General features: G+C 44.1%; 1 protein-coding gene across 4 annotated transcripts in view; it reads right to left on the bottom strand.

Annotated features, from left to right (window-relative positions):
* ica1 (islet cell autoantigen 1) overlaps window positions 1-27233 on the bottom strand; it is a 164663-nt gene that overhangs the window by 103653 nt on the left and 33777 nt on the right. For all 4 annotated transcript variants that reach the window (XM_068004038.1, XM_068004052.1, XM_068004031.1 and 1 more), the window contains exons 5-6: window positions 19817-19940; window positions 18706-18904 (exon numbers count right to left, since the gene is read on the bottom strand). In XM_068004038.1, the coding sequence (XP_067860139.1) occupies window positions 18706-18904; window positions 19817-19940 (323 nt within the window). The remainder of the gene's footprint in view (window positions 1-18705; window positions 18905-19816; window positions 19941-27233) is intronic.

The raw sequence follows: 27233 nt of genomic DNA, 5'->3' as shown, positions 1-27233 counted from the left end.
CTACCAGCCTTGGCCTTCACTTTATAAGGAATGTGCATACCCTGAACCCTGGTTAACACACTTTTGAAGGCCTCCCACTTACCAGACGTCCCTTTGCCTGCCAACAGACTCTCCCAATCAACTTCTGAAAGTTCCTGTCTAATACCATCAAAATTAGCCTTTCCCCAATTTAGAATTTTAACTTTTGGGCCAGACCTATCATTCTCCATAGCTATCTTAAAACTAATGGAATTATGATCACTGGTCCCAAAGTGATCCCTCACTAACACTTCTGTCACCTGCCCTTCCTTATTTCCCAAGAGGAGGTCAAGTTTTGCCCCCTCTCTAGTCGGGCCATCCACATACTGAATGAGAAATTCCTCCTGAATACACTCAACAAATTTCTCTCCATCCAAGCCCCTAATGCTATGGCTGTCCCAGTCAATGTTGGGAAAGTTAAAGTCCCCTACTATTAGCACCCTATTTTTCTTGCAGCTGTCTGTAATCTCCTTACATATTTGCTCCTCAATTTCCCGTTGACTATTTGAGGGTCTGTGGTACAATCCTATCAAAGTGATCTCTCCCTCCTTATTTTTCAGTTCTACCCATATAGACTCCATGGGCGAACCCTTGGATATATCCTCTCTCACTACTGTCGTGATGTTCTCCCTAATCAAGAACGCAACTCCCCCTCCTCTCTTACCTCCTGCTCTATCTTTCCTATAGCATCTGTACCCTGGAACATTGAGCTGCCAGTCCTGCCCCTCCCTTAGCCATGTTTCAGTAATAGCTATAACATCCCAGTCCCATGTACCCATCCATGCCCTGAGTTCATCTACCTTGCCCATCAGACTTCTTGCATTGAAATAAATGCAGTTTAATCTAGACTTCCCTTGGTCTTTGCCCTGCTTTCTCAGACCATCTGTCCGGTCATGTTTTGTACACTCTCCCTTACTGCCTTTTGTTTCTGTCACCACTTTACTTCCCACTGACTTCCTGCATCGGTTTCCAACCCCCTGCCACTTTAGTTTAAACCCTCCCCAACAGCACTAGCAAACACTCCCCCTAGGACATTGGTTCCAGTCCTGCCCAGATGCAGACCGTCCAATTTGTACTGGTCCCACCTCCTCCAGAACCGGTTCCAATGTCCCAGGAATTTGAATCCCTCCCTCTTGCACCATCTCTCAAGCCACGTATTCATCCTAGCTATCCTGTCATTCCTTCTCTGACTAGCCCGTGGCACTGGTAGCAATCCTGAGATTACTACCTTTGAGGTCCTACTTTTTAGTTTAACTCCTAACTCCCTCTGCTGGCTAATTACCCAGTTTTAATGAAAGTGATCATGGAGAAGTACCCACTCAGACAAGCCTTTTCCCCCAGCTGTACAAAGTTATTCTTTTATGAATATTTTTATAAGCTACCCACAAAAGTGGGCCTGCAGCTACCTGCAATAGTGCTGTGTAACCAAGAGGAGCACTGCTGCTCCTCCCGCCTACACATCAAGGTAAGTATACAAAAAAACCATCCGTTTTTGGCGGCGGCATCCAGCGGTCCCTATAAAGACTGCTGTTTAGGTTGCCTGTAGATTAGGTAATGCTGAGTGGAGGAGGCCCAGCACGTGCTCCGCTCCATGCTGCCGAATTTCCTGGAGGGGGTCCTGACTCAGGCGTTATGCACTGTCAAGACTCTCACACAAATTATTCCCATTTGGTTGAGCTGCTGGAGAGTTCCTGGCACTAATAGGACTATTCTCCAGCCAACAGGAGGAAGGGATGAATATTGGCTAGGAAAATAAAAGATATGATGTGCAATCGATAGCACATGATTTCTTTGCACAATCAGCTCTTTAATCTTTAAACAAAACTATTCTTCCTCCATACCCAACATTTTATAGTATGAAACATTTATAAATGTGTCATCGTAAATCAATGACACTCTATAAAAATACTGTTGTAGGCTATCAAACTGCAATGTAATAAACAAATTGGCATATTCTAGATTGCAAATCAATTGCGGCTGCCTTAATTAAAACTGTACTAGCAGTTACATTAAAGAGCAGTCTCTCTCTTACCGCATGTGCCTTATATAACAGTCTTTTCATTCCCAAGTCAATGATCCCTTCACATGGGAGCCTATGGTATGTGTGCAAATAAAAATGAAAGCCTGAAGGTTTACATTGAAAAATGTTACATTTTTTTCTTCCTTAGAACAAAAATCCCTTTTTATAGGGGAGATTTATCAATTAACCTTATGTTAAATTAAATACTGCCAAATACGGTATATATATATCAGCTAAATGCTACTTCTGTAGACTTCTATGGGTTATCAGATTAAATATTCTTTCCACCTTCCTGAGAGGTACATTACTTCAAACTGATCTCAGATATTTAGACCATATGGCTTACATTTCATTCTTAATTATATATAAATGTTGACATTGCTGTATTCCCAAATAGCATGCATTCCTCTTATTCAGCAAGAAGTTTGCAAATAAAGATACCACCAAAATACTCATGACAAGTGTAAAATAGTTGATAGTTTAAACTGGTCAAACATTTAAACATAGCTTAAAATGGGAAGGTACTTGATAAACAGTAATTCAGAAAACAGTTTTATTTATCTACCAAAACTAACTCAGAACAGCAAGGCAGAAGAAAATTAGAAAACACATCAAGAAGAATTAATTATGCAATTGCCTCAGACTTTCATCAATGGAAGTTCACCTGCAAATGCATCCCCAGTGTGACTAAAAAGATGCAAAAAAAAAATCGGGTGAAATGAATTTCAGTCAGCCAGGAGTAGATTTTACAGCACTGCAGTAGAACCTCAAATAGACTTTATTTTTTCACCTTCACACCTAGCTTTTTTTTTTAAAAACAGTGGGGTGGGTTTTTAGTACTCATTGAAGGAACGGAATGGTCACAGTGACCACAGGGGGACCTTGGTGTAATATGTGTTTAAAATGCTACTTCTGAGGAGCTATATTTATAAAACACTGGTTCGGCAACAACTGGAGTATTGCATCCAGTTCTGGGCACCAGAATTCAGGAAGGATGTGAAGGCCTTAGAGAGGGTGTGGAAGAGATTTTCTGGAATGATTCCAGGGATGAGGGACTTCAGTTACGTGGATAGACTGGAAAAGCTGGGGTTGTTCTCCTTGGAAAAGAGACGGCTGCGAGGAGATTTGAAAGAGGTATTCAACATCATGAAGGGTCCAGACAGAGTAGATAGGGAGAAACTATTCCCATTGGCGGAAGGGTCAAGAACCAGAGGGCATAGATTTAAGGTGATTGGCAAAAGAATCAAAGGTTATATGAGGAAAAACTTTTTTTACACAGTGAGTGGATAGGATCTGGAATGCACTGCCCGAGGGGGTGGTGGAGGCAGATTCAATCATGGCCTTCAAAAGGGAACTGAATAAGTACTTGAAACGAAAAAATGTGCAGGGCTACAGTGAAAGAGTGGGGGAGTGGGACTAGCTGGATTGCTCATGCATAGAGCCGGCGTGGACTCGATGGGGAATGGTCTCCTTCCGTGCTGTAACCTTCTATGATTGTATATTCACAGGACAGGATTGGGAGATTAGGATTCAGATTCAGATGGAGTGTCTGAGCCAATGTGCTTCAGACAATAAAAGATCAGTGATCGTTCACAAATATTCTGATTGAGATGACTCGATTCATTTGAGCTCAGCAAGGGTAATTGCAAGGGCGGTTTGGTGAGATTCAGTTTCCTTGTGTTAGAATTAATAAAAAAGGAGAGAAAAAGCCATTTGCAGGGTTAGTCAGGTCTAACAAAGGCTGTGAGAAGGCAGGTCTTCACCTGAGCCGTGAATTATGATGTAGCAGTTTGGTTTTCCTTGCTACAAGCTGAGCAGAAAGTAAATAAAACAAAAAAATGAATATTCCGTCTGTTCTTCAGGATAGCATAGCATGTTTTTGTTGCTTCGTGTTGTTACAGGAAGTGTTGTAGGACGATTTTATAAAAGTCTGGATTTGCTACTTTTGTTCAGTCATGTGCATTCTGAAAAATAAACCATCATTTTGATTTGTCATCAACCTTCTCTTACCAGAGCCTGCCAGTTCTGCTAAGCAAAAGATTGGAGACGCGCATGTGGGGACATGTGCAAAAGGCACAGTATGCAGGTCGTAGAAAGACGCATTGTTATATCCCCCAAGTTCCCCAACATATTGGGCAGTGTGAGTTAACTCTGGAATGCAAGAGGTAGGAGGTCTGGTTATGGAAGTAACCAGTGGCACTGAACCTGTGTGAATATTTACGGCAGACCATGAATTTGTAACTGGAACATTTATAAGCTCCGGGCACCCACCACTAGTGTCAATCACTCCCATGTTATATATAGTACTGGTAGTATACTGTCCTAGTATTGGGCTCAGCCACAACCTCAGAAGAAGAGCCACTACTGCGCCCATGTGAATTTCTCCATGTCTCAGTCATCTTTCTTATCTTATCCTCTCTCTCCCTTTCTCTAAGTGTCAATTTGTGGAAAATTTTGAACAACATAGCAAAAAAAACAGGGGGGAGATGAGGAGATTTTTTTTTTTAAACACAGCGATTTGTTATGACCTGGAATGTACTGCCTAAAAGGGTGATGGAAGTAGATTCAATAGTAACTTTCAAAAGGGAACTGGATATATATTTAAAATGGAAAAATTTGTAGGGCTATGGGGAAAGGGCAGGGGAGTTGGGACTAATTGGATAGCTCTTTCAAAGAGCCAGAACAGGCACAGTGTGCTGAATGGCCTCCTTCTGTCCTCCTTCTAGCCTATCTGATAGTTATGATTCTATCATAACTAATGAATCTCCTATGACACTGCTCATGTGAATCAAAGATTACATGGTTTTTAAATGATAGCACCATTATATCATGCAGAATTATAGAATTTATAGTACAGAAGGAGGCCGGTCAGCTGATTCTGTCTGTCAGTGATAACTTTTCAACTGGAGCTGTTTGCTCTAATCGCATTTCCCTGCCTTTTCCATAGTCCAAGAAATGCAGACTTGAACATCTATGGCTCACAACTGATTCAGACATTCATTGCCAGATCTGGCTAGACTACATTAAGCACTGTCAGGCCATGCTCTCCTCTGCCAAAACTGCTCACTACCCCATGATCATTCTGGAATGCAAGATAACCCCTAGCTTCTTTTCTCCACTACCAACCGTCTCCTTGAACCCCTCTCCCCTGCCAATTCCACCCTCACCTCCAACTACATGTGCAAGGTTGGAAGGAGATCTGATAGAGATGCTCAAAATTATGAGAGGATTGACAAACTTTTCCACTGGTTGGTGAGTTGATAACTGGAAAGCATAAATTTAGGATTATCACCAAATAATGAAGAGAGAGGCTAGGGGGCATTTTTTTAAAAAAACGCAGAGCATTGTTAGGACATGGAATCCATATTAGGAACACTGGTGGAAACAGAATCTATAATAGTTTTGAAAAGGGAAGTGGATAATTTTTTTAAAATTGAGACGAGTACAGGAAAAGAGCTCGGGAATGTATGTAAAAAGAAAAAGATTAGTTAAGACAAATGTAGGTCCCTTACAGTCAGAAATGGGAGAATTTATAATGGGAACAGGGAAATGGCAGAGCAATTAAACAAATACTTTGGTTCTGTTTTCACGGAAGAGGACACAAATAACTTCCCAGAAATGCGAGGGAACCAAGGGACTAGTGAGAAGGAGGAATTAAAGGAAATTAGTATTAGTAAAAAAAAGTGCTGGAGAAATTAATGGGACTGAAAGCAGATAAATCCCCAGGACCTGATAATCTGCATCCCAGAATACTAAAAGAGGTAGCCATGGAAATAGTGGATGCATTAGTTGTCATCTTCCAAAATTCTATAGATTATGGAACAGTTCCTGCAGATTGGAGGGTGGCAAATGTAACCCCATTATTTAAAAAAGGAGGGAGAGAAAGCAGGGAACTACAGACTGGTTAGTCGAATATCAGTAGTAGGGAAAATGCTAGAGTCTATTATAAAGGATGTGATAACAAGACACTTAGAAAATATCAATGGGATTAGACAAAGTCAACACGGATTTATGAAAGGGAAATCATGTTTGACAAACCTACTGGAGTTTTTGAGGATGTAACTGGTAGAATAGATAAGGGAGAACCAGTGGATGTGGATTATTTGGATTTTCAGAAGGCCTTTGATAAAGTCCCACAAAAGAGGTTAGTGGGCAAAATTAAAGCACATGGGATTGGGGGTAATATACTGGTATGGATTGAAAATTGGTCAACAGACAGGAAGCAGAGAGTAGGACTAAATGGGTCTTTTTCAGGGTGGCAGGCAGTGACTAGTGGGGTACTGCAGGGATCAGTGCTTGAGCCCCAGCTATTCACAATATATATCAATTATTTGGATGAGGGAACCAAATGTAATATTTCCAAGTTTGCAGACAACACAAAACTAGGTGGGATCGTGAGTTGTGAGGAGGATGCAAAGAGGCTTCAAGGCGATTTAGATAAGTTGAGTGAGTGGGCAAATACATGGCAGATGCAGTATTATGCGGATAAATGTGAAGTTATCCATTTCGGAAGGAAAAACAGAAAGGCAGAGTATTATTTAAATGGTGATAGATTGGGAAATGTTGATGTACAAAGGACCTGGGTGTCCTTGTACACCAATCACTGAAAGCAAACATGCAGGTGCAGCAAGCAGTTAGGAAGGTAAATAGTACGTTGGCCTTCATTGCAAGAGGATTTGAGTACAGGAGCAAGGATGATTTACTGCAGTTATACAGGGCCTTGGTGAGACCACATCTGGAGTATTGTGTGCAGTTTTGATCTCCTTACCAAAGAAAGGATATACTTGCCATAGAGGGAGTGCAGCGAAGGTTCACCAGACTGATTCCTGGGATGGTAGAACTGTCATATGAGGAGAGATTGGGTCGACTCGGCCTGTATTCACTCGAGTTTAGAAGAATGAGAGGGGATCTCATTGAAACATATAAAATTCTGACAGGGCTAGACAGTCGGGATGCAGGGAGGATGTTTCCCCTGGCTGGGGGAAAGGGATCACAGTCTCAGGATATGGGGTAGGACATTTAGGACTGAAATGAGGAGAAATTTCTTCACTCAGAGGGTGGTGGAACATGTGGAATTCTCTACCACAGAAGGCTGTGGAGGCCAAGTCACTGAATATATTTAAGAAGGAGCTAGATAGATTTCTAGACACAAAAGGCATGAAGGGATATGGGGAGAGAGCAGGAATATGGTATTGAGATAGAGGCTCAGCCATGATCATATTGAATGGTGGAGCAGGGCCGAATGGCCTACTCCTGCTCCTATTTTCTGTGTTTCTATGTACATCCTTCTTCGGTTCTATTGAAGCATACACACCCAACCTGTCTTTCTTTACAGCTGCTGACTGACCTGCTGTTTCTTTCCAGCATTTACAGTTTCCCTTTTATATGTTTGTTTTCAAAGCAGTAGAAAGGCTCCAATAGGAGCTGAAGACTGGAAAAAATGTTTACTCTTGGTCCAGTTGGGCCTCAGGAGACCTCAGTTGGAGTGACATGGCACCGTTCCACCTTAGAAGGGTGGATTGGGCCAGGCCAGAGCGGGTGCTGTGGAAGTGTCCTTGTAGGTGCTGGCTGCCCGCCTCAGTCACGCAAAGGACCCTGCCCCTGTGGTTTGGAACAGGGTCTCCAGCCTGGGGCTAAGGCGAGCGGGGGTTTCACTCCACTGCACTTCCACTGGCAGAGCAAATACCCAGGAATTTCAGGGTCTGTGCCCCAGCAGATCACCACTTCCACCTGCTGGTGAATTGCACTACTGACCCTACCAGAATTCATGGGATCAACTCAATTTAATATTCAATGGAGGGCCATAAGGACAACTCCCATTCAATAAGGGAGTAAATCATTAAGGGGGGAGGGGGCAGAGGGAAAACTTGATGCTGAAGGACCTTTTAGCCTAGCAGTTTAATATAGCAGCAGATTCTTGGCACAGTAGGTAATCAGTGTGAATTTTCTCCTCCATCTTTTGTCTGAATGTTCAACTGCAGTGATTTCTAACTAAAAGATTTCTCAAGACTTCACTACTTCACACATTACTGGCTCACAAGGAACACTTTAAGCAAGTGATGGCAGAAAAGGAGGAGGCCCAGAATTTTGCAGATGCCAGCCTACAGATCCTCCTGGATGAGATCCACTCCAGGTCAGACTGCCTGTTGATCTTGCAGAGAAGGAGGTCACCTTAATCAATCAGTCACCAGAGCCATGTTGAGGGAGGTGGCAGTGGTACTGAGTGTCACTTCTCTGATCCCCAAGACAACAAAACAGTGCCAGAAAAAGTTTAATGACTTGACAGAGGCAGTCAAGGTAAGAGAACTGCAAACTTCACTTTTTCACTTTGGCATCAAGGGACCCTCAGATTGAAGCCTGAAAATCATGCCGGAGATGCTGCTAGCTAGGTATGTTGTGGAAGGGTGGGGGATTTCCCAGGGTGGGAGCGGCCCATATTATTTTTGTGGACCCCGCAGGAGCTCAAGATTTACCTATGGCAGGCCTCTTCTCTTCCATCATCCAATGGAACTGAAAGAGCCTGCACTCTGCAGGCTCTGACCAGTTCCTACCTAAAATGGCAACTGGGGTCCTATTTACATCATAGGATCCCGATTTCCATATTAAAAGGGGCCTATCGCCTGAAATTTGGACACCCGGCGGTAGGCCGTTTTGTAAAATAGAGCCAGCCGCATCACCAGTGTTAACGGGACGGTAAGGCTACCGACCCCATTTTGAAGCTGTTACCATCTCAGTAACACCAGGCGAAGGCTGTGAAAATCAACTCAAATGTTTTGAGAAGTTGCTATATAAATGCAAGTATTATTATATGTTTGAATCACATTGCTTTTTTAATTTGAAGGACGTTTTAATGTTCACAAGCCTCAAAGTATTTTTTATTCTACCCAACTAGGGAGTACAGATCTTTTGAACTGATCTGTACTCCCTAGTTGGCTATATAATCAGGAAAGGTCGTCAATGGCAGCTTTGAATCTCAAATGCTGCAGTCCTTGTGCAAGTAAAAGCAACTTAAGCAGACATAATCTCTTCCAAGAAGCCAGTCTCTATTTTTAAAGGACAGTTTTTTACACTTTCTAAGGACATATGGAATCATATAATGCTGGTGCAGTCAATATTCCATTTGTTATAACAGCAACATGCAATGGTCTAATTAACCATTTTAAAGTGATGGAATCAGCTACCAGGGTTTTCATTAGGCGCCAGAGAATACAGAATTTTACCCACTACTCATAATTCCACACTTGCTTTATCTCTCATTTTTCCTTACCCTCAATCCCACTAATGAGCATCCACTCACCTAACAATTCCCTTATTGAGAAACCCCAACTATAGTAGGTTTATACTACAAAATTATTAATATATTATGAGAACATAGATACCCCATCACTTCAAGAATGCAGCCTTAATTCCTCCGAGATTTGCAATTCAATTCTCTATTTCTTAATTCAGGCTGATTACAGTTGAAAAGTGGCTAATGTTTTCCTAAATTTCTTTTGTTTTGCCAATCTTATATCATTTTGTCCCCTTTTCGTCATCTTCTGAGGTGTGCAGTGGTGTTTCCCAGGGGTCGGTGCTGGGACCACTGCTTTTCTTGATATATATTCATGACTTGGACTTGGGTGTACAGAGCACATTTTTAAAATTTGCAGATGATACAAAACTTGGAAGGATAGTAAACAGTAAGGAGGATAGGTGATAGACTTCAAGAGGATATAGAACATAGAAAATAGGAGCAGAAGTAGGCCATTCAGCATTTCGAGCCTGCTCCGCCATTCAATATGATCATGGCTGATCTTCTACCTCAATACCACATTCCTGCTCTCTCCCCATACCCCTTGATGCCTTCTGTGTCTAGAAATGTATCTATCTCCTTCTTAAATATATTCAGTGACTTGGCCTCCACAGCCTTCTGTGGTAGAGAATTCCACAGATTCACCACCCTCTGAGTGAAGAAATTTCTCCTCATCTCAGTCCTAAATGTCCTACCCCGTATCCTGAGACTGTGACCCCTCGTTCTGGAACCCCCCAGCAAGGGGAAACATCCTCCCTGCATCCAGTCTTTCTAGAATTTTATATGTTTCAATGAGATCCCCTCTCATTTTTCTAAACTCTAGTGAATACAGGCCTAGTTGACCCAATCTCTCCTCATGCGACAGTCCTTAACCTTTGGCTGCACAAACCAACTTTACTTGGGACCTAGAACAGCCAACAAATAAAGAACTAACCAATCACCAATCTCCCCAGCAACCATTGCTTAAAATAGTGTAATAGCATGCTTAAAAGTTCGGTGAATTGATACTTGCCTTTCAGTCTCCTCTCACTTGCAATTGAGGAAACATGTTCAGACTGTGACAAGCAGAATGAGGTGGCCGGCAACCTCAGGACTTGATATTTCATCATCTGGGTGGAAAACAAGCCTACATGAAAATATATTTTCTAGTGTCAGCTTGGCTCAGTTGGTAACACTGTGGAGCACATAATCTAGGCGGACACTCCAGTACAGTGCAGAAAGAGTGTTGCATTGTTGGATATGTTGACTTCAGATGAGGTGTTAAACCAAGCCACTTGTTCCAGGTAGATGTTAGAGATCCCATGCAACTACATGAAGAGGAGCCAGAAGTTCTCCAGATATCCTGGCAACATTCCTCCCTCAACCAACATCACCAAAAACGAATCATACATCTCATTGCTGTTTGCAAGATCTTGCTGTATACAAGTCAGCTGTTGGGTTTGTCTACATAACAGTCGCTGCACTTCCAAGTACCCAAAACATTCTGGTGCTATGTAAATGGAATTTTTTAAATAATGCTTATACATCATCCCACTGGGCAATTTCAATTTACTACACCAGCTTAAATCACATAGGTAGATCATGACTGCCACCTGTTGGACGAACATAAAATTGCCCAACATTAGTTAAACTTTCCAGAGGTGCGGGCCGTCTAAAACAGCAATTGTAGTAGAACGCTGCTGCCCTGTTGCCTGTGTATATTTAATAATTGAAATTTCATTTTTATTACAAAATATTATTGGAGCAGTTACAGTACTTTCAGCTTCAAATTCTGTGATTATGTCCAAATTTACATGGAAATTGTAAATCAGCGGCCCAGGTTATTATTAGATCTATGTTTATATATGAAATGAATACTTGCAGCGATCTTGATGTTGCGTACATTAGGTGGGCAGTGGGTGGGATGTTTGGGAGGTTTGGCCGGTGTCACCGGCGGGAGGCCTGAATCATGTTGATGGTCGAGCATCATTTAAATTTGACAGGTAGGCAAATTGCTTGTGCATTTCCACCGCTCACCGACTGGGGGAGCAAAATTCTGTTCCCGCACACGGCTACAAACACGGCTTTTGCATTGCAGGGAGGGGAGTAAAGATTCAATGTAGACCGGGGGGGTTGGGGGGGTGGGGGGGGGAGGGCACGGGGAGGATTAGTGGTCAGAGCACAGAGCAGGGAAATGGGAAAGGCCATCTCAGGAAAGAGAGAGGCGATAAAGACAAAACGGGCAGCGGGGGACCATCAGGCAACAGGCTGTGGAAAACAGCACTACAATGCCCCCAAGAAGAATAGTGCGAAAAAGACAGCTGCACTGAAGACAGCTGGAAGTTGTCATTGGGAGTGAAGTAATGTAGCCCCCCACCCCTGCCTTTCCCTGGCTCTGTACTTGCTTAAAAACTATTAACTCTTTAACATCTTCCAGTTCTGACGAAAGGTCTTCGACCTGAAACGTTAACTCTGTTTCTTTCTCCACAGATGCTGCCTGACTTGCTGAGCTTCTCCAGCATTTTCTGTTTTATTTCTGATTTCCAGCATCCACAGTATTTTGATTTTGAAGTAACGTTACGGTGAGTTTAAACATAATAGGCAGGAATGACGAAGATAACGTGATGGAGCTGTATTACAGAAAGTAAGTGTGACAATTACAGAAATGCGCACTGTATGCAAACTTTCACATATATGAAATTTCAGTGCAGTACTGAGGGAATATTGTCTGAGGTGCCATCTTTTGGATGAGGAATTAAACCGAGGCCCTGGCTGCTTGTTCAGGTCAAGGTAAAAGATCCCATGGTGGTTTTCAAAGAAGAGCAGGCCAATTTTCCAGCATTTTTCCTTCAACCAATGTCACTAAAACAAATTAATTGGCCATTTATCTCATTGCTGTTTATGGGAGCTTGCTGTGTGCAAATTGGTTGTCATGTTTGCCTACATTACAACAGTGACTACACTTCAAAAGTAGTTAATTGGCTGCGAAGCACCTTACAATGTCCTGAGGATCTGCAAGGTGCTATACAAGTGCAAGTTCTTTATTCTTTCTTTACATCACACAGATAAACAAATATAGACATTTGGGAAATGCAGCTTTAAATAGTGACCCAGCAATTGGATTCTTCCAAGAGACCAAATTACAATGCAGAACTAGAAAATTCAATTTTCTAGCTAACCAATTACAAATTAGTTTTTAGGTCCGATAACCTGAAAAACTAAGCAATTTATTAGTTTGCAAGTAATAATTAGTCTAACCTCCGCCTCCAAACATTCATTAGAAATTTTGCTTCTTTGTTGCATTGGATCCTCCTTGAAATATTACTGATTGTATGCATGTCACTGGTTACTTCTTTGTCCATATTAATTTCATGTGGTTGAAATTCAGGTAATTCTTACAAGTGAAAAATGAATTTGTTAGCAACTTCTGAAACTTTTTCCAGCACTGCTCCTGTGCATAAAATATGGGGATGAAATTCTGTGGGGTTCTTCAGCTTGATTGGGTTTCTGCAGCTCTTCCGCCGAAGTTACAGCAGACAAGTGGGAGAACCCCCACAGAAATTCACCCCCATAGTCTCATTCCACTGAAAGATTATTGTTGCATCTATTAAGGGAGAATTCTATAAATATTCGAAGCAGAGGAAGATACAGGGCAGTAAGATACAGGACAGGTAAAGAGAGAGAAGGGAGGTTGGATTATTTTCGGATTGCTCTATCAACAGACAAGATGGACCAAATGGCCTCCTTCAGTGTTGTAAACTTCTTTGGTTCTATGTAGCCTAAGAGGTTGGTGTTAGCTTCATTATGATGAAAGATGGATGGTTCAAAAGATAGCTCATTCTATTTTAAGTGTGCATCTTCAATCAGAAAGATTTAATTTGGTCTGTTTCATACACCCCAAAATAACAGCTCCATCATATGGTGATTTTTAACAATGATATGCATATTTTGCCAAGACAGTAATTAAATGCAAACAAATTATACAATGAATGCAGGGTTTTACTTATTTAAAATTCTAATTTCAATGCTTCCTTCTCTAAAAGATTCCAATATTTTATGAGAATTCCATTCCAGATAGATAGTGGAATGATTTTGCAAAATCAAAGCCATTTACTAGAATTGAATCAATACCATTTTTAAAACAGTAAAACAGTGTAGGTGTACTGGCTCATGTTTCATTTGGAGAAAGAACTATAGAAGAGAGCAAAGAAAAAACCAAGCAGCAACAACAACAACAGATCCAAAAGGGCACACAAAAGCATGCTCAGCATGCAAACTGATTAGTAGTTCTCATACTCTGCATTGCGTTTGCATTCATGCGTGTGAGGAAACAGCTGAAAATCAGTGAGAAAATACAGATGGTTGGCGGAGGGTGCGGTAGGAGAAAGTTTGGTGTGCAGGGAAAGGAAGATGACGACCCTGGAGTACTTGAACTAGGTTTTAAATCACAAAAAGTGGATAAACAGGCATTCCATTGAATTCTTAACCAATAATGCAAGAACTGAATAACTCAAACAGCATAGGTACAAGTGAGATATGTAGGTTCCAGTTGTGTGTGATAAATCTCATGGTAAAGTTCATCATTGAAAGTTCTATTCAAATTACATATGTGCAGTAAAACAATAAAATTTCATCAATTATTATTTAAATGGAGAGAGGTACTTAATGCCTTTTTTGTCTTTGTGAGAAATTGTCACCATAAGATTTTGCCCACATTTTAGTGAGGATTATAGCTAAGAATTATGAGCAAATAAAGCCCTAATAAACCAATATTTAAATTATACCATGGGTTACTTTAAAATTTCTAATTGGCATTCTATCTACATTTTTGTAATATTTAAATTTGATGAGTGGTAGCATATTAATTTACAGATCCATGCTTCCTGTTTCAATTTCTATCCAAACTCCTGATTTTAAACTATATTTATACAGTGTCAATGAATCATTAAATTGTAAATTTAGACCAACATTATTAAAATATGTTATGCAGCATTAACTAGAATTACATAGAATTTACAGCATAGAAACAGGCCATTCAGCCCAACTGGTCCATGCCGGTGTTTATCCTCCACACAAGCCACCTCCTGCCCCTCTTCATCTAACCCTCTCAGCATAACCTTCTATTCCTTTCTCCCTCATGTACTTATCTAGCTTCCCCTTAACTGAGGTACTTCTGGATACTCTGTAGCATAGGAAATTAATTTCAACCATGCCTAAATAAATGATGAATATTAAAACTACAGAAATAAAAGTTATACTGTTTTGAACATACCCGACACAAAGAATAAAATGCACCATTATAGTAGGATCACAAACATTGTTCGTACATATAATTGTATCTTGGTAACCCAGCATATTAAGGAACTTTTTGAACTTAGATCAGAATCAATGACACAATGGTCTGCGTGGCCTCCTTCTGTGCTGAAATTGGTAGGATTCTATGACACATACCTAGGCCTTCTACGTAATTGAAGAACATACTGTATGTTGAAATTACACTTAGATGAGGTATACATTTTTAGAGATTTGAATGCAAAGAAAAGTAACCACTACTTGTTGAAATTTTTAACAACAGGAGTTGCATTTGCCTAATTTTGTTGATTAAGTATTTATAGTACACAGTATTCATGAAAAACTCTTAAGGGATAATGAAGCATCAATTTCATTTTCTTTTCAGCAACTGAAAGTACATTACATCCTAGTCCATGATACAGCATTTTGTACAGTGTAAACAAGGTGATATATCCTCTCATGTTCTTTCCCTTTCCCAAGGACCCCTGAAAAGCACCAGACAAATTAATTAATAGGTGTACAGGTGTGCCTTGGCCTCCTGCCACTACCTAGAAGGGACCTAGAAATGACAAGGTACTGCTCCTCCCACATGGCTCAGTGCATTTATCCAGTAAACAATTGAGCTTATCCACCAAACAGCTGAGCCATACAGACCAGGAAGATCCCAGATTTAACCCCCACCAGTGGTGAATTAATTAATCTCAGTCTGGATGGGACAGAGTTGATATAAACAGATTGTTTCCAGAGTTTGAGGGGTCGAGAATGAGGGGTCATGGATAGAAGATTAAATATAAAATATTTAGGACAGTGTTGATATTATTAATGCAGTACTGCACTAATGGATATAAGATTAAATATAAGATATTTAGGACAGAGAGCAGGAGAGATGTTTTTACACAGAGGGTTGTGAGGCTGTGGAATGCACTACCAGAGTTAGTGATTGAAGCAGAGACCATGGGGCGCGATATTACCATGGCGGCAGGTTCATGGCGGGGGCCACGCGCCCGGTGAAATCAGTCTCCCCCGCGCGCAATCGCAGGCTGATTGGATCCACTTACCTCTTGTTCCGGGTTCCCCGCTGCTGAGCTGCGCGGCGGGCGGACTCAGTAAGGTCTGTCAGCTGGAGGAGCTCTATTTAAAGGGGCAGTCCTCCACTGACTGATGCTGCAGGAAATAGGAAAAATTACAGCATGGAGCAGCCCAGGGGGAAGGCTGCTCCCAGGTTTAATGATGCCTCACTCCAGCTCTTATTGGATGGGGTGAGGAGGAGGGGGGGGACAGATATCTTCCCCCCGGCGGGCGGGAGGAAGCGGCCTGCCTCTGCCACCAAGGCGGCCTGGCTCGAGGTGGCAGAGGAGGTCACCTGCACCACCAACATATCGCCCACCTGCACACAGTGCAGGAGGCGCTGCAATGACCCAAGTAGGTCAGCCAAAGTGAGTACACTTACTCATTCCCCTACACTCCGTCTGCCACATCACCGCCCCCACCCCACATCTCTTTCTGCACTGCCAACACAACTCTGTCACATCACTCCTCACACCCACTCAAAGCTCATCCTCATCTTACCTGCACTTACTCACCTCGCCAGTACTCATCCCGCCACTACCACTCAACCCAATCCTCATACAATCTCATGGCTCTATCTCATACTCACCCTCTCATGCATCTCTTTCACAGTCAGCCTCACTCAACCTGCCACTACCTGTGCTGCAGCCACAGGGCACGCATCACATATGTGTAGTAGGCAGCATAAGGCAAACGTGTCGTGAGCATGAAGGGGATGCACAAGGGTGTTTGAGGGTTTGTCATGGTTTTTACTTATATTTAATTTCTGACCAACTCACATTACATATTATATTGGCACCACTACTGTCACATCTTTGCGAATCTTGTCTGGTTTGTGCAATAATGCCCTTTCCTGAGGATCACCATGAAGACCCACACCTGATGCCACCCATTGTGTCACTGCAGAGTGGGTGTAGGTGTATTTGCAGGGCTCTTTTGTGCAGACGACTGAGAGACGTCGGCGATGTCCCGGGTGGCACCCTGGAAGGATGCGGAGGAGAAGTTGTTGAGGGCAGTGGTGATGTTGACAGTGACAGGTAAGAAGATGGTGCTCGGGCCAGCCGGGAGCAGCTCGGCGTGAAGGAGGCTGCAGATATCCCGACCACATGTCGAGTGACTCTGAGCCTCCGTGTGCACTGCTGCTCAGAGAGATCCAGGAAGCTGAGCCTCGGTCTGTGGACCCTGTGGCGAGGGTAGTGCCCTCTGCGACGCATCTCTCTCTGCGGTAGCCCTCCCTCCTGCTGTGCAGGTGGATGTGTCACACACTGTGTTGTGGAGCTCCACGTGTCAGAGGTAGACGGCGTGGCCGGCGAGGCTGGTGATGGTGTTCGCCCTCCGAGGAGGTCAAGACTGCAGCTAAGGCGGCCTCCATCTGGAAGATGTACATCTGAGGGGGTCCGCAAGGTAGGTACATGTGTCTGGACACCGGGGTAAGAGTGCAAGTTGGTGAATTTTGTTGTTAGGAGGAGGGTGGTGGAGGCCAAACTTTGTCCAAAGTGACAGAGTGGTCTCCTGCAATGAGTGAGGGTCTCCCCCCCAATCTGTCAAATGGACCTTTCAGCTGCCACAGGCTAATGGCTGCAACACGTCCATTTGAACTGGGAGTGTTTCCCCCAGTACGGGAAATACCAAAATAAATACCTTAAGTGGCACCCCGCAGGCTTTAATTGCTGGCGGGAGTCCCACATGTGGGGGCTGCGCGCGCATGTCAGCACGTCAGTGGGGAACCCGGAAATGGGGCGGGTTGGAGCCGGGATCCCGACCCGCCCCGGGAATCCCCGATTTTCGTAGCATCCCCCGCCAGGAACGCACCCGATCGCGGGTGCTAAAATAGAGCCCAATGTCAACAGGTCAGAGGCTGGGTATTCTGCGGCGAGTGACTCACCTCCTGACTCCCCAAAGCCTTTCCACTATCTACAAGGCACAAGTCAGGAGTGTGATGGAATACTCTCCACTTGCCTGGATGAGTGCAGCTCCAACAACACTCAAGAAGCTCGACACCATCCAAGATAAAGCAGCCCGCTTGATTGGCACCCCATCCACCACCCTAAACATTCACTCCCTTCACCACCGGCGCACTGTGGCTGCAGTGTGCACCATCCACAGGATGCACTGCAGCAACTCGCCAAGGCTTCTTCGACAGCACCTCCCAAACCCGCGACCTCTACCACCTAGAAGGACAAGGGCAGCAGGCGCATGGGAACAACACCACCTGCACGTTCCCCTCCAAGTCACACACCATCCCGACTTGGAAATATATCGCCGTTCCTTCATTGTCGCTGGGTCAAAATCCTGGAACTCACTTCCGAACAGCACTGTGGGAGAACCGTCACCACACGGACTGCAGCGGTTCAAGAAGGCGGCTCACCACCACCTTCTCAAGGGCAATTAGGGATGGGCAATAAATGCCGGCCTTGCCAGCGACGCCCACATCCCGTGAACGAATTTAAATTTAATTTAAGAATAAGTTAGATAGGTGGTTAATGGAAAGGGAGATAATTGTATTTTGGAACAGGGTGAGCACGTGGGATCAGGAATGGGAAATAGGATCAGGACTACCGCTCATGTGGACGACCCGTTTCTGTGTTGTAATTTCTATGTTATTCTATGTAGACAATTAATAATATCAATACTGCACTACTAAAGAGATTTTATTTTGTTAAAAGTTATAGCAAGAGGCTTGTTGTGGATTTCCACATTTACTGTCCAAATACAACAATTTTGGATTAGAAAATTCCTGGAGGCAATGAAAATGCTGCAACATATCACATGCCCGATTCACAGTGCAGGAACCTTACATTAGTGCCAATGCAAGGAACACTATTAAGATTGTAAAGTATCAAAAATATAAAAGAGGTCACCAAAAAAAAAAGAAAAACACAACTGCACTTTGAGAAAATCAGAGATTGGGGATCTGATTGTACAACAAGCATTTCAGTTTCTGTAAGTTGTGCAATAACACAAAGTATCCTAGATTACCAAAAATTTAGTTCTAATGGCAACCCTTAAAGTGGTGGTCACAAAATATCCTTCTTACCTTCCTAAACTTTTCAAGATGCTTATACATATCAGGATCCAACTCCTGAGAAACATCTTTCATCCACAGTAACGCTCCCCGGTATTCTGTGCGGGACTGCTCCATTCGGTTCACGGTCAGCCAGGTGTCAGAAATGGCACGGTACCTAAAAGTCTCCACCTCCTGGTACAGTCGACATAAAGGACTGCGGAGCGCCAACCTAAAGCACCAAATCATAGCAGATTAGTGCTTTTACTTCTACCTTAGTACTCTAAAGAGAAGCAGCAATATATTTCCCTCCCCATCCCAGATGTTGCTGTTACAATGTTAAATCAAAACCATAGATAACAAACAGCAACTTGCCATAGTAAAAAGATAGCTATATATGGGAATAACACTTACCGTCCCATAAAACCTTCACTGCCGCTCCTATCGCTAATTATATAGTAAATATTTGGGGTGGGTTTGAGGAGAAAGTTGTGGGAAATAGGTTGGAGGGTTGAGTCACACCCGCTTGACTGCATTTAAATGTAGCAGATCAAGGTCCTTAAAGGGGACTGATAGTTTTTGGGAGGATTATTCTGGTTCACTTTATCAGTGGCAGATTTGAGATGGTAGCCATTGATAACCCATTTTACTCGGTTACGCATAAGTATAATGGGTCCACCATAAAACGGGTGGGAATTAAGAGGTGAATCCAGCTTTTAAAGTCCAACCTATTGAAGTAACGAATTAGTGTTTGGTACAGAATGGATAAATATTCTATAATCAAGACAAATAAGTTGAAATTCTTTGATTCAAACCCATCAACTTATTAGGAACTCATGAGCAATCCTTATCTGCATCACACCCATTTCATGTTAGAGATTTGGGCAGGTGACATGATTCCAGGCTGATCTGGAGGCATTCACTCGGAGGTGAACATTAATAACTCACGTTCACTCACATAAGAAGAACAGACAGCTCTCGGATAGCTTGGATCAGGTTGGGAATTCAATGCACGGGAGGAATCAGTGAGCCAAATTTGTTTTCCTACTACTCAATGGTCATGCTACTCACCAACCCAGTGCACCACCAGACTATCCTACATTAAATATGCCATAAAAAGTATTCCAGGGAAATATTCTGATACCTTTGTTGCGAGGAGAAACATAGTGCCTTTCCAGTCGCTTGCATCATTTTCCCTGCTCTGGTTTTATCCTGTGCACCCTGGGATCTGAGAAATCGTCCCAACTCATTTTCTTCTTGAGATAAAACTGGAAACAAAAACAAAATTCATAATTTTATTGCAACTCAAAACTTAGGTCTTGCATATGTTTACCCTCCTTTTCTCCCCATTGTATCTAGTTAGTTCCATCAATTTAGAACAGGAAGTGGGTTTCTGCATCCTTCACTCTATGACTTCGGAAACCTATGTAATTCTCTTCTTAGCCAAAAAGACTGACATACATTGAAACTCATTACCATGCTTAAAACATTCCAAACCAAGCTCCCAGGAATTCCACACAGGTAGAGTTTCTGTTTGAGAGTCGAATGACGGCAGGGGAAATGTAGATTTCTGACTTTGATGGTTCCATTAAATTAATGGAAATTAACAGATTAATTTGTTAATTATTTCTATTAATTAATTAATTTCTGCAGGGATTTTCCAGATTGTCCATCATTCAGCAGAAGATCCACAGCAACCCCAAAAAATGTATCTTCAGAAAACTTAGGCGCAAGTTGGCGAGAGCCAAGGCCCAGGGACCCCCAAGCATGCACATTGGATACTGCTGGAGTTTAATCAGCTACAGACCATGTATCTTACCAGACTAGAGCACTGGTAAGATTCCTTCCACTTGTCCAGCCAGGACCATCCTATATGTTAGGGCATTAGCTTTCAAAGTTATCTGGAACCAAATGGGAAGAATCTCTGCCATTACAGTGACAGATCTACTTGTCCAGGTCTCATTAACAAGCCAGAACAGTGCTCTGGAGTAGTGGGTACCTGCCTAGTTCTTGTATTGGGCTAGAGTCTGTCACAGGTGATTAACTTAATTCCAATCAACCAGTGCCAGGCTTGTCATCTTGGAGCCATCTTGATTTACACCCCCAAGAGGGATAGTCACTAATTAATTATTAGTCAACTGACAAACGAGCATGTGAACCCTCGCTAGGTCGACAACAGATACCAGGAGGTAAATTTTAACATACTGGCAGGGTCAATAAGTGGGTGGGAAATCGGGAAAAAATTTTTGTGCGTTTTCTCGAGCAATCGGGACTCAATTGAAGGCCCTTCAAGTGACTTCCGGGTTTCACGTCTCCAAGCTGCACAGCAGGCATACTGCGCACCCGAATGATGTCCTGGGAGCTGGAGTATTTAAAGGGACATTGTAACCACGGATTTTGAGGGAGAATGGAGGAATTTAAAGATATGGAATAACAAAAGGACAAAGCCAGCACGGCACTTTACTGATTCTTCACTTGAGTTGCTACTGGCCGGTGTGAGGAACAGGAGGGACGTACTGTACCCGGGTGATAGGAGGAAGTGTCCTGTCTCTGCCACTCTGGCTCGAGGTGGCAGAGGAGCTGAGCAGCAGGAGCACGGTGGCAAGGATGTGGGTACAGTGCAAGAAGCGCTTTAATGACCTAACCAGGTCAGGAAAAGTGAGTAGTTACTGATTCACCTACACCCTGTGGTGCACATTACCCCTCCCCCCCACTCTGTCTTGCCAAGCCTACTCCTCACACCCACTTAAGTCTCATTATCAACTTACCTTCACTTTCTGTGCACTTCCTCACCTCCCCATGTGTGAACCCACCCCTCCCACTCACTCCAATCCTGATGCAGTGTCATGAATCTGTCTGACAGTCACCCTCTGATGCATCTCTTTCGTGGCCAGCCTCACCCGAAACAATGCATCCATCACCCTCATTCACTCACACGTCTGTTCTTTCTCCCCTTGTAGAAGAGGGCGCAAAATGGACGGGAGAGGAGTAGGACTGGAAGGAGGCCATCATAAAGAGTGGCCCTGACAGAGACGGAGGAGGTGGCCTTAAAACTGAGCCGTACGCAGGAATACCTGGCTGTTGGAGATGGTGAGACTGGCACCCCGCAAACGTCTGGTGATAGAACTTTAACATCCTTCACACACAACATGAATTGATGTTATCAATAATTGACCTGTTGCACACCTCAGGATGCTCATCGCAACATCATTTCTGCCATGGATCTTAATATTGCTGTATATTCTCTTTCAGGGCCTTCAAGGAGTGCTGAAGAGGCATATGATATGGACAAGGGCGATTCTTCAGAGGAGCTCTATACCTCTCAGGGTGCACCGTCACATCATAGCGAGCCATGGACCAGTGCAGATACTCACACCTCGGTGGGTACTATGAGAGAGTTAGTTGGATTGTCACCTGGTGACTCACCACACACAAATGAGCACGAGCAGGCAATGGTGGAAGGGGCAGCTGTGGAGGGTCTGTGTCAGGGGGCGTACTCCTCTCCAAGCTCTAATCAGCTGGACACAGATGCTGAACCCCGGGGACCATCGTTGAAAAGGAGAACGAATGAGGTACAGATGCACCTTTGAGAGGTACTGGAAGATGTGCCATGCACACTCTCCATAAAGCACAGAGGATGGAAGAGTCCACCTCCAGATTAGTGGACTGGTGGCGCAGGTAAGTGCGGGAATGTCTGCAATGGAGAGAAAGCTAGCCTCCATTGAGCTTCATGCACGGCTCACAAATGAGTCCATTCAGGCCCTGACAACGGCTGTGTGGACTCAGGGTAACCAACATTCTGCAGCCTTAAATAGGCTGACAAATACATTAGAAATGGCCTTACAAGGCATCACACATCTCCTCCAAACTGTTGTCCAGCAAGGTGGTAGGAGTGATGTGGGCCTGGCCCCGGAGAGGGATGATGATGAAAGGGGACATGGAAGTGGGGACTCCACTCAAAGCGCACCCACGTCTCACCCGTTGCTCCCCTCTCAACCAGTACCTGCAATGCTGCCTCCCCTCCAGATGGCCGAGTCTGCCCCTGCACAGGTGCAGGTGGAGTAGTCTTTGGCGGGGCCCTCAGGGGCTCCAAGACCCAGAGGTCATAGTCTGAGAGCATCTCAGCAGTCAGGGCAGAGACCTGAGCAACTTGCCACTACTTCTGCTGAAGCCACAGGGAATGCACCACGTAGCAGTAGTAGGAAGAGGAAGGCAAAGGTTTTGTGATCACCAAGGGAATGCACAAGGGTGTCTGACTAAATGTCATGTTTTTCATTTCTCTTTGTTTTTTGTTACATTCACAATAAATGTTATACTTGTCACCACCACTGCCGCTTCTTGTCCATTCTTGAGTCCCTTTTGTGAAAGTGCCCTTGCATGTGCCTTATCATGAACGGCGAGACTTAATGCCACCCATTGGACGCGTTTACAGTGGGTGTATAAGAGGTTGTATGACAGTTTTGTGCAAACGAAGGGGAGGTGGCTAGTGTTGGTGGTGGTCGTTTCAGGTGGTCTGAGTACTTCACTATCTTCACTTTGCAGATCTCATGAGAATCTTTCAAATTTGAGTGACTCCCAGGCATCACAAGCAGCCAGGTGTGCTGCTGATCTACCGATGAGTTGCCCATCATCTTCCACCTCCTTCTTCTCCTCCTCTTCTTCAATGTTGCCAGCAGATCAGGATGCTTCATGAGCGCATGGGACCTCATCCAACTGTAATCCTCTCTGTTGAGCGATGTTGTGCAGGATGCAACATACGACTATTAATCTACACACCCTCACCAGTGAGTACTGAAGGGATCCCCCAGATCGATCCAGGGACCTGGATCGCAGCTTGAGCATTCCTGTGGCTTGTTCAATGACAGACCTGATGGTGATGTGACTGTCGCTTTACTGGTGCTGTGCCTCGCTGGTGCGGTTTCTCAGGAGGTGTCATGAGCCACGTCTGCAGGGGGTATCCCTTGTCTCCAAGGAGCCAGCCCTTAAGTCTGTCTTGCGCATGGAAGAGAGCCGGGATGTTGGATTCGCACAAAATGAAGGAATCATGGCAGCTGCCGAGGAATTTGGCACACACCCACCAAACCTCTTCCAGTGGTCGCAAACCTGCTGCGCATTGATGGAGTGATATCCCTTTCAGTTGATGAACAGTCCTGGCTCGTGTGCAGGTCCTCAGATTGCTACGTGTGCGCATTCAATTGTGCCCTGTATCCGTGGGAAGCCAGCCAGAGTGTGGAAACCACTCCCTTCTCAGTCTGGCTGATGTTGTCACAGGGGAAGTTGATGTAGTCGGATGCACTGGCAAACAAGCCATCCGTGACCTCTCATATACACTTATGTGCAGATGACAGAGATCCTGGAGATGTCACCGATAGTGCCCTGGAAGGAACCGGAGGCGAAGAAATTGAGGGCAATGCGGGCAATGCATCACCACCAGGACCAGCCGAGAACAGCTCTGCATGGAGAAGCGTGCAGATGTCTGCGACCACCTGGCGACTCAATCTCAGCCTGCATAGGCACTGCTCGTCAGAGAGGTTCAGGAAGCTCAGCCTCTGCCTGTAGACCCTCTCGTGAGTAGTGCCTCCTGCTGCCTCGGCCCCTCCGTTGGTCCCCTCTCTGCTCTCCTCCAGGTCCTTGTGGCGCACCTCTGTCTCGTGGAGCTGCAAATCCCAGAACTGCACAGTGAAGGTGATGTGTCTCCTCCTCAGGTGTACTGTTGAATAAATCCATTGCGCCCCCCATTCTGATGTTGTCAGTTTGAGGGGGTCCAAAACATAGGTAAATATGTGTGAGCAACAGAATTCTGTGTGTGAACCAAGAAATTTCAGACTAAACACAAAGAGCTCCCAGCCGAAGGTTTGTCTGAGAGAACTCTCCTATAACTAACTGTAATCTTTCGAAGTTCTCTAGATTCAGGAACTGTCCCTCTAGATTGGAAAATTGCACGTCACTCCGCTTTTTAAGAAAGGAGAGGGAAAGCAGGGAATTATAGACCAGTTAGCCTAACATCTGTTGTGGGGAAAATGCTGGAGTCTATAATTAAGGATAGGGTGACTGAACACCTCGAGAATTTTCAGTTAATCAGAGAGAGCCAGCATGGATTTGTGAAAGGTTGGTCATGCCTGACAAACCTGACTGAATTTTTTGAAGAGGTGACTAAAGTAGTGGACAGGGGAATGTCAATGGATGTTATTTATATGGACTTCCAGAAGGCATTTGATAAAGTCCCACATAAGAGACTGTTAGCTAAGATAGGAGCCCATGGAATCGAGGGAAAAGTACGGAGTTGGTTAGGAAGTTGGCTGAGCGAAAGGCGACAGAGAGTAGGGATAATGGGTAGGTACTCACATTGGCAGGATGTGACTAGTGGAGTCCTGCAGGGATCTGTCTTGGGGCCTCAGTTATTCACAATATTTATTAACGACTTAGATGAAGGCATAGAAAGTCTCATATCTAAGTTTGCTGATGACACAAAGATTGGTGGCATTGTAAGCAGTGTAGATGAAAACATAAAATTACAAAGCGATATTGATAGATTAAGTGAATGGGCAAAACTGTGGCAAATGGAATTCAACGTAGACAAATGTGAGGTCATCCACTTTGGATCAAAAAAGGATAGAACAGGGTACTTTCTAAATGGTAAAAAGTTAAAAACAGTGGATGTCCAAAGGGACTTAGAGGTTCAGGTACATAGATCATTGAAGTGTCATGAACAGGTGCAGAAAATAATCAAGAAGGCAAATGGAATGCTGGCCTTTATATCTAGAGGACTAGAGTACAAAGGGGCAGAAGTTATGCTGCAGCTATACAAAACCCTGGTTAGACTGCACCTGGAGTACTGTGAGCAGTTCTGGGCACCGCACCTTCAGAAGGACATATTGGCCTTGGAGGGAGTGCAGCGTAGGTTTACTAGAATGATACCTGGACTTCAAGGGTTAAGTTACGAGGAGAGATTGCACAAATTGGGGTTGTATTCTCTATAGTTTAGAAGGTTAAGCGGTGATCTGATCGAAGTTTATAAGATATTAAGGGAAACAGATAGGGTGGATAGAGAGAAACTATTTCCGCAGGTTGGGGATTTTAGGAGTAGGTGGCAGAGTCTAAAAATTGGAGCCAGATCTTTCAGGAGCGAGATTAGAAAACATTTCTACACACAAAGGGTGGTAGAAGTTTGGAACTCTCTTCCGCAAAAGGCAATTGATACTGGCTCAATTGCTAAATTTAAATCTGAGATAGATAGCTTTTTGGCAACCAAAAGTATTAAGGGATATGGGCCAAAGGCAGGTATATGGAGTTAGATCACAGATCAGCCATAATCTTATCAAATGGTGGAGCAGGCACGAGGGGCTGAATAGCCTACTCCTGTTCCTATGTTCACGTGTCAATCACTGGTTTAAATGTCCAAATGGGTGCCAGCTGCAACTCGCCTCCGTTTCCATGGCGTGTTTCAGAGGCCACAGGAGACATGTTCAGAAGCAGTTAAAATGGCTTGCGTAGTTCAAAGCACAGAAATACATCTTTAAGTACTTAAAGTACCTCAATTGTCCCTTTAAATATCATCCTGCCAGCTTTATGTGCTGGTGGGACTTCCGGGTTTCAGAAGCGCGCACGCACCCAGAGGCATCTGGGTCAAACCCGGAAATCAGCGGGTTGGAGCTGGGATGCGGTTCCGCTCCCAAAACCGACAATTTTGACTGCCCACCCGCCCCCAACACTCCCTTTCTTCGAGGTTAAAATTTACCCCCAGAACTCCTAATGTAGAAACAGAAAATGCTGGAAATACTCAGCAGGTCAGGCAGCATCTGTGCAGAGAGAAACAGAGTTAACATTTCAGATCGATGACCTTTTGTCAGAATTGGAAGAAGTTACAGATTTCACAATTTATAAGCAAGAACAGAGCCGGGGAAAAGGGGGCGGGCGGGAGGAGGGAACAAAAGAGAAGGTCTGTGATGGGGGGAGTTAGGCGTGATTAAATGACAGAAAGGATGATGGTAATGGGATAAGTAAAGACACAAAGGATGGATCCAGAGCAGCTGTAAGTGGCAACATCAGAACCATTACCAGCACCTGCTGTCCGAAAAAATGGGAGTAGTGATTATGATCTGAAGTTATTGAAATCAACGTTGAGTCTGAAAGGTTGTAAAGTGCCTAATTGAAAGATGAGGTGTTGTTCCTCGAGCTTCATCGGAACAGTGTAGGAGGCCAAGGACAGAGAGGTCAGAATGGGAGTGGGATGGAGAATTAAAATGGCAAGTGACCAGAAGGTCAGGGTCACGCTTGCGGACTGAGCGGAGGTGTTCAACAAAGTGATCACCCCAATCAGTGTTTGGTCTCCCCAATGTAGAGGAGAGACCGCATTGTGTGCAGCGAATACAGTATACTAAATTGAAAAAAGTACAAGTAAATCGCTGTTTCACATGGAAGGAGTGTTTGGGGCCCTGGTAGGCGGGGAGGAGGTGAAAGGACAGGTATTACATCTCCTGCGCTCGCACGGGAAGGTGCTTCGGGAAGGGGAGCATGTATTGAGATGATGGAAGAGCGGACCAGAGTGTCGCGGAGGGAGC

Source organism: Heptranchias perlo, chromosome 2 (assembly GCF_035084215.1).
Source record: "Heptranchias perlo isolate sHepPer1 chromosome 2, sHepPer1.hap1, whole genome shotgun sequence".
In the NCBI taxonomy this organism is placed as follows: domain Eukaryota; kingdom Metazoa; phylum Chordata; class Chondrichthyes; order Hexanchiformes; family Hexanchidae; genus Heptranchias; species Heptranchias perlo.
Note: the sequence above shows the minus strand (reverse complement) of the source record. Positions and strands in the feature narration are given on the sequence as shown.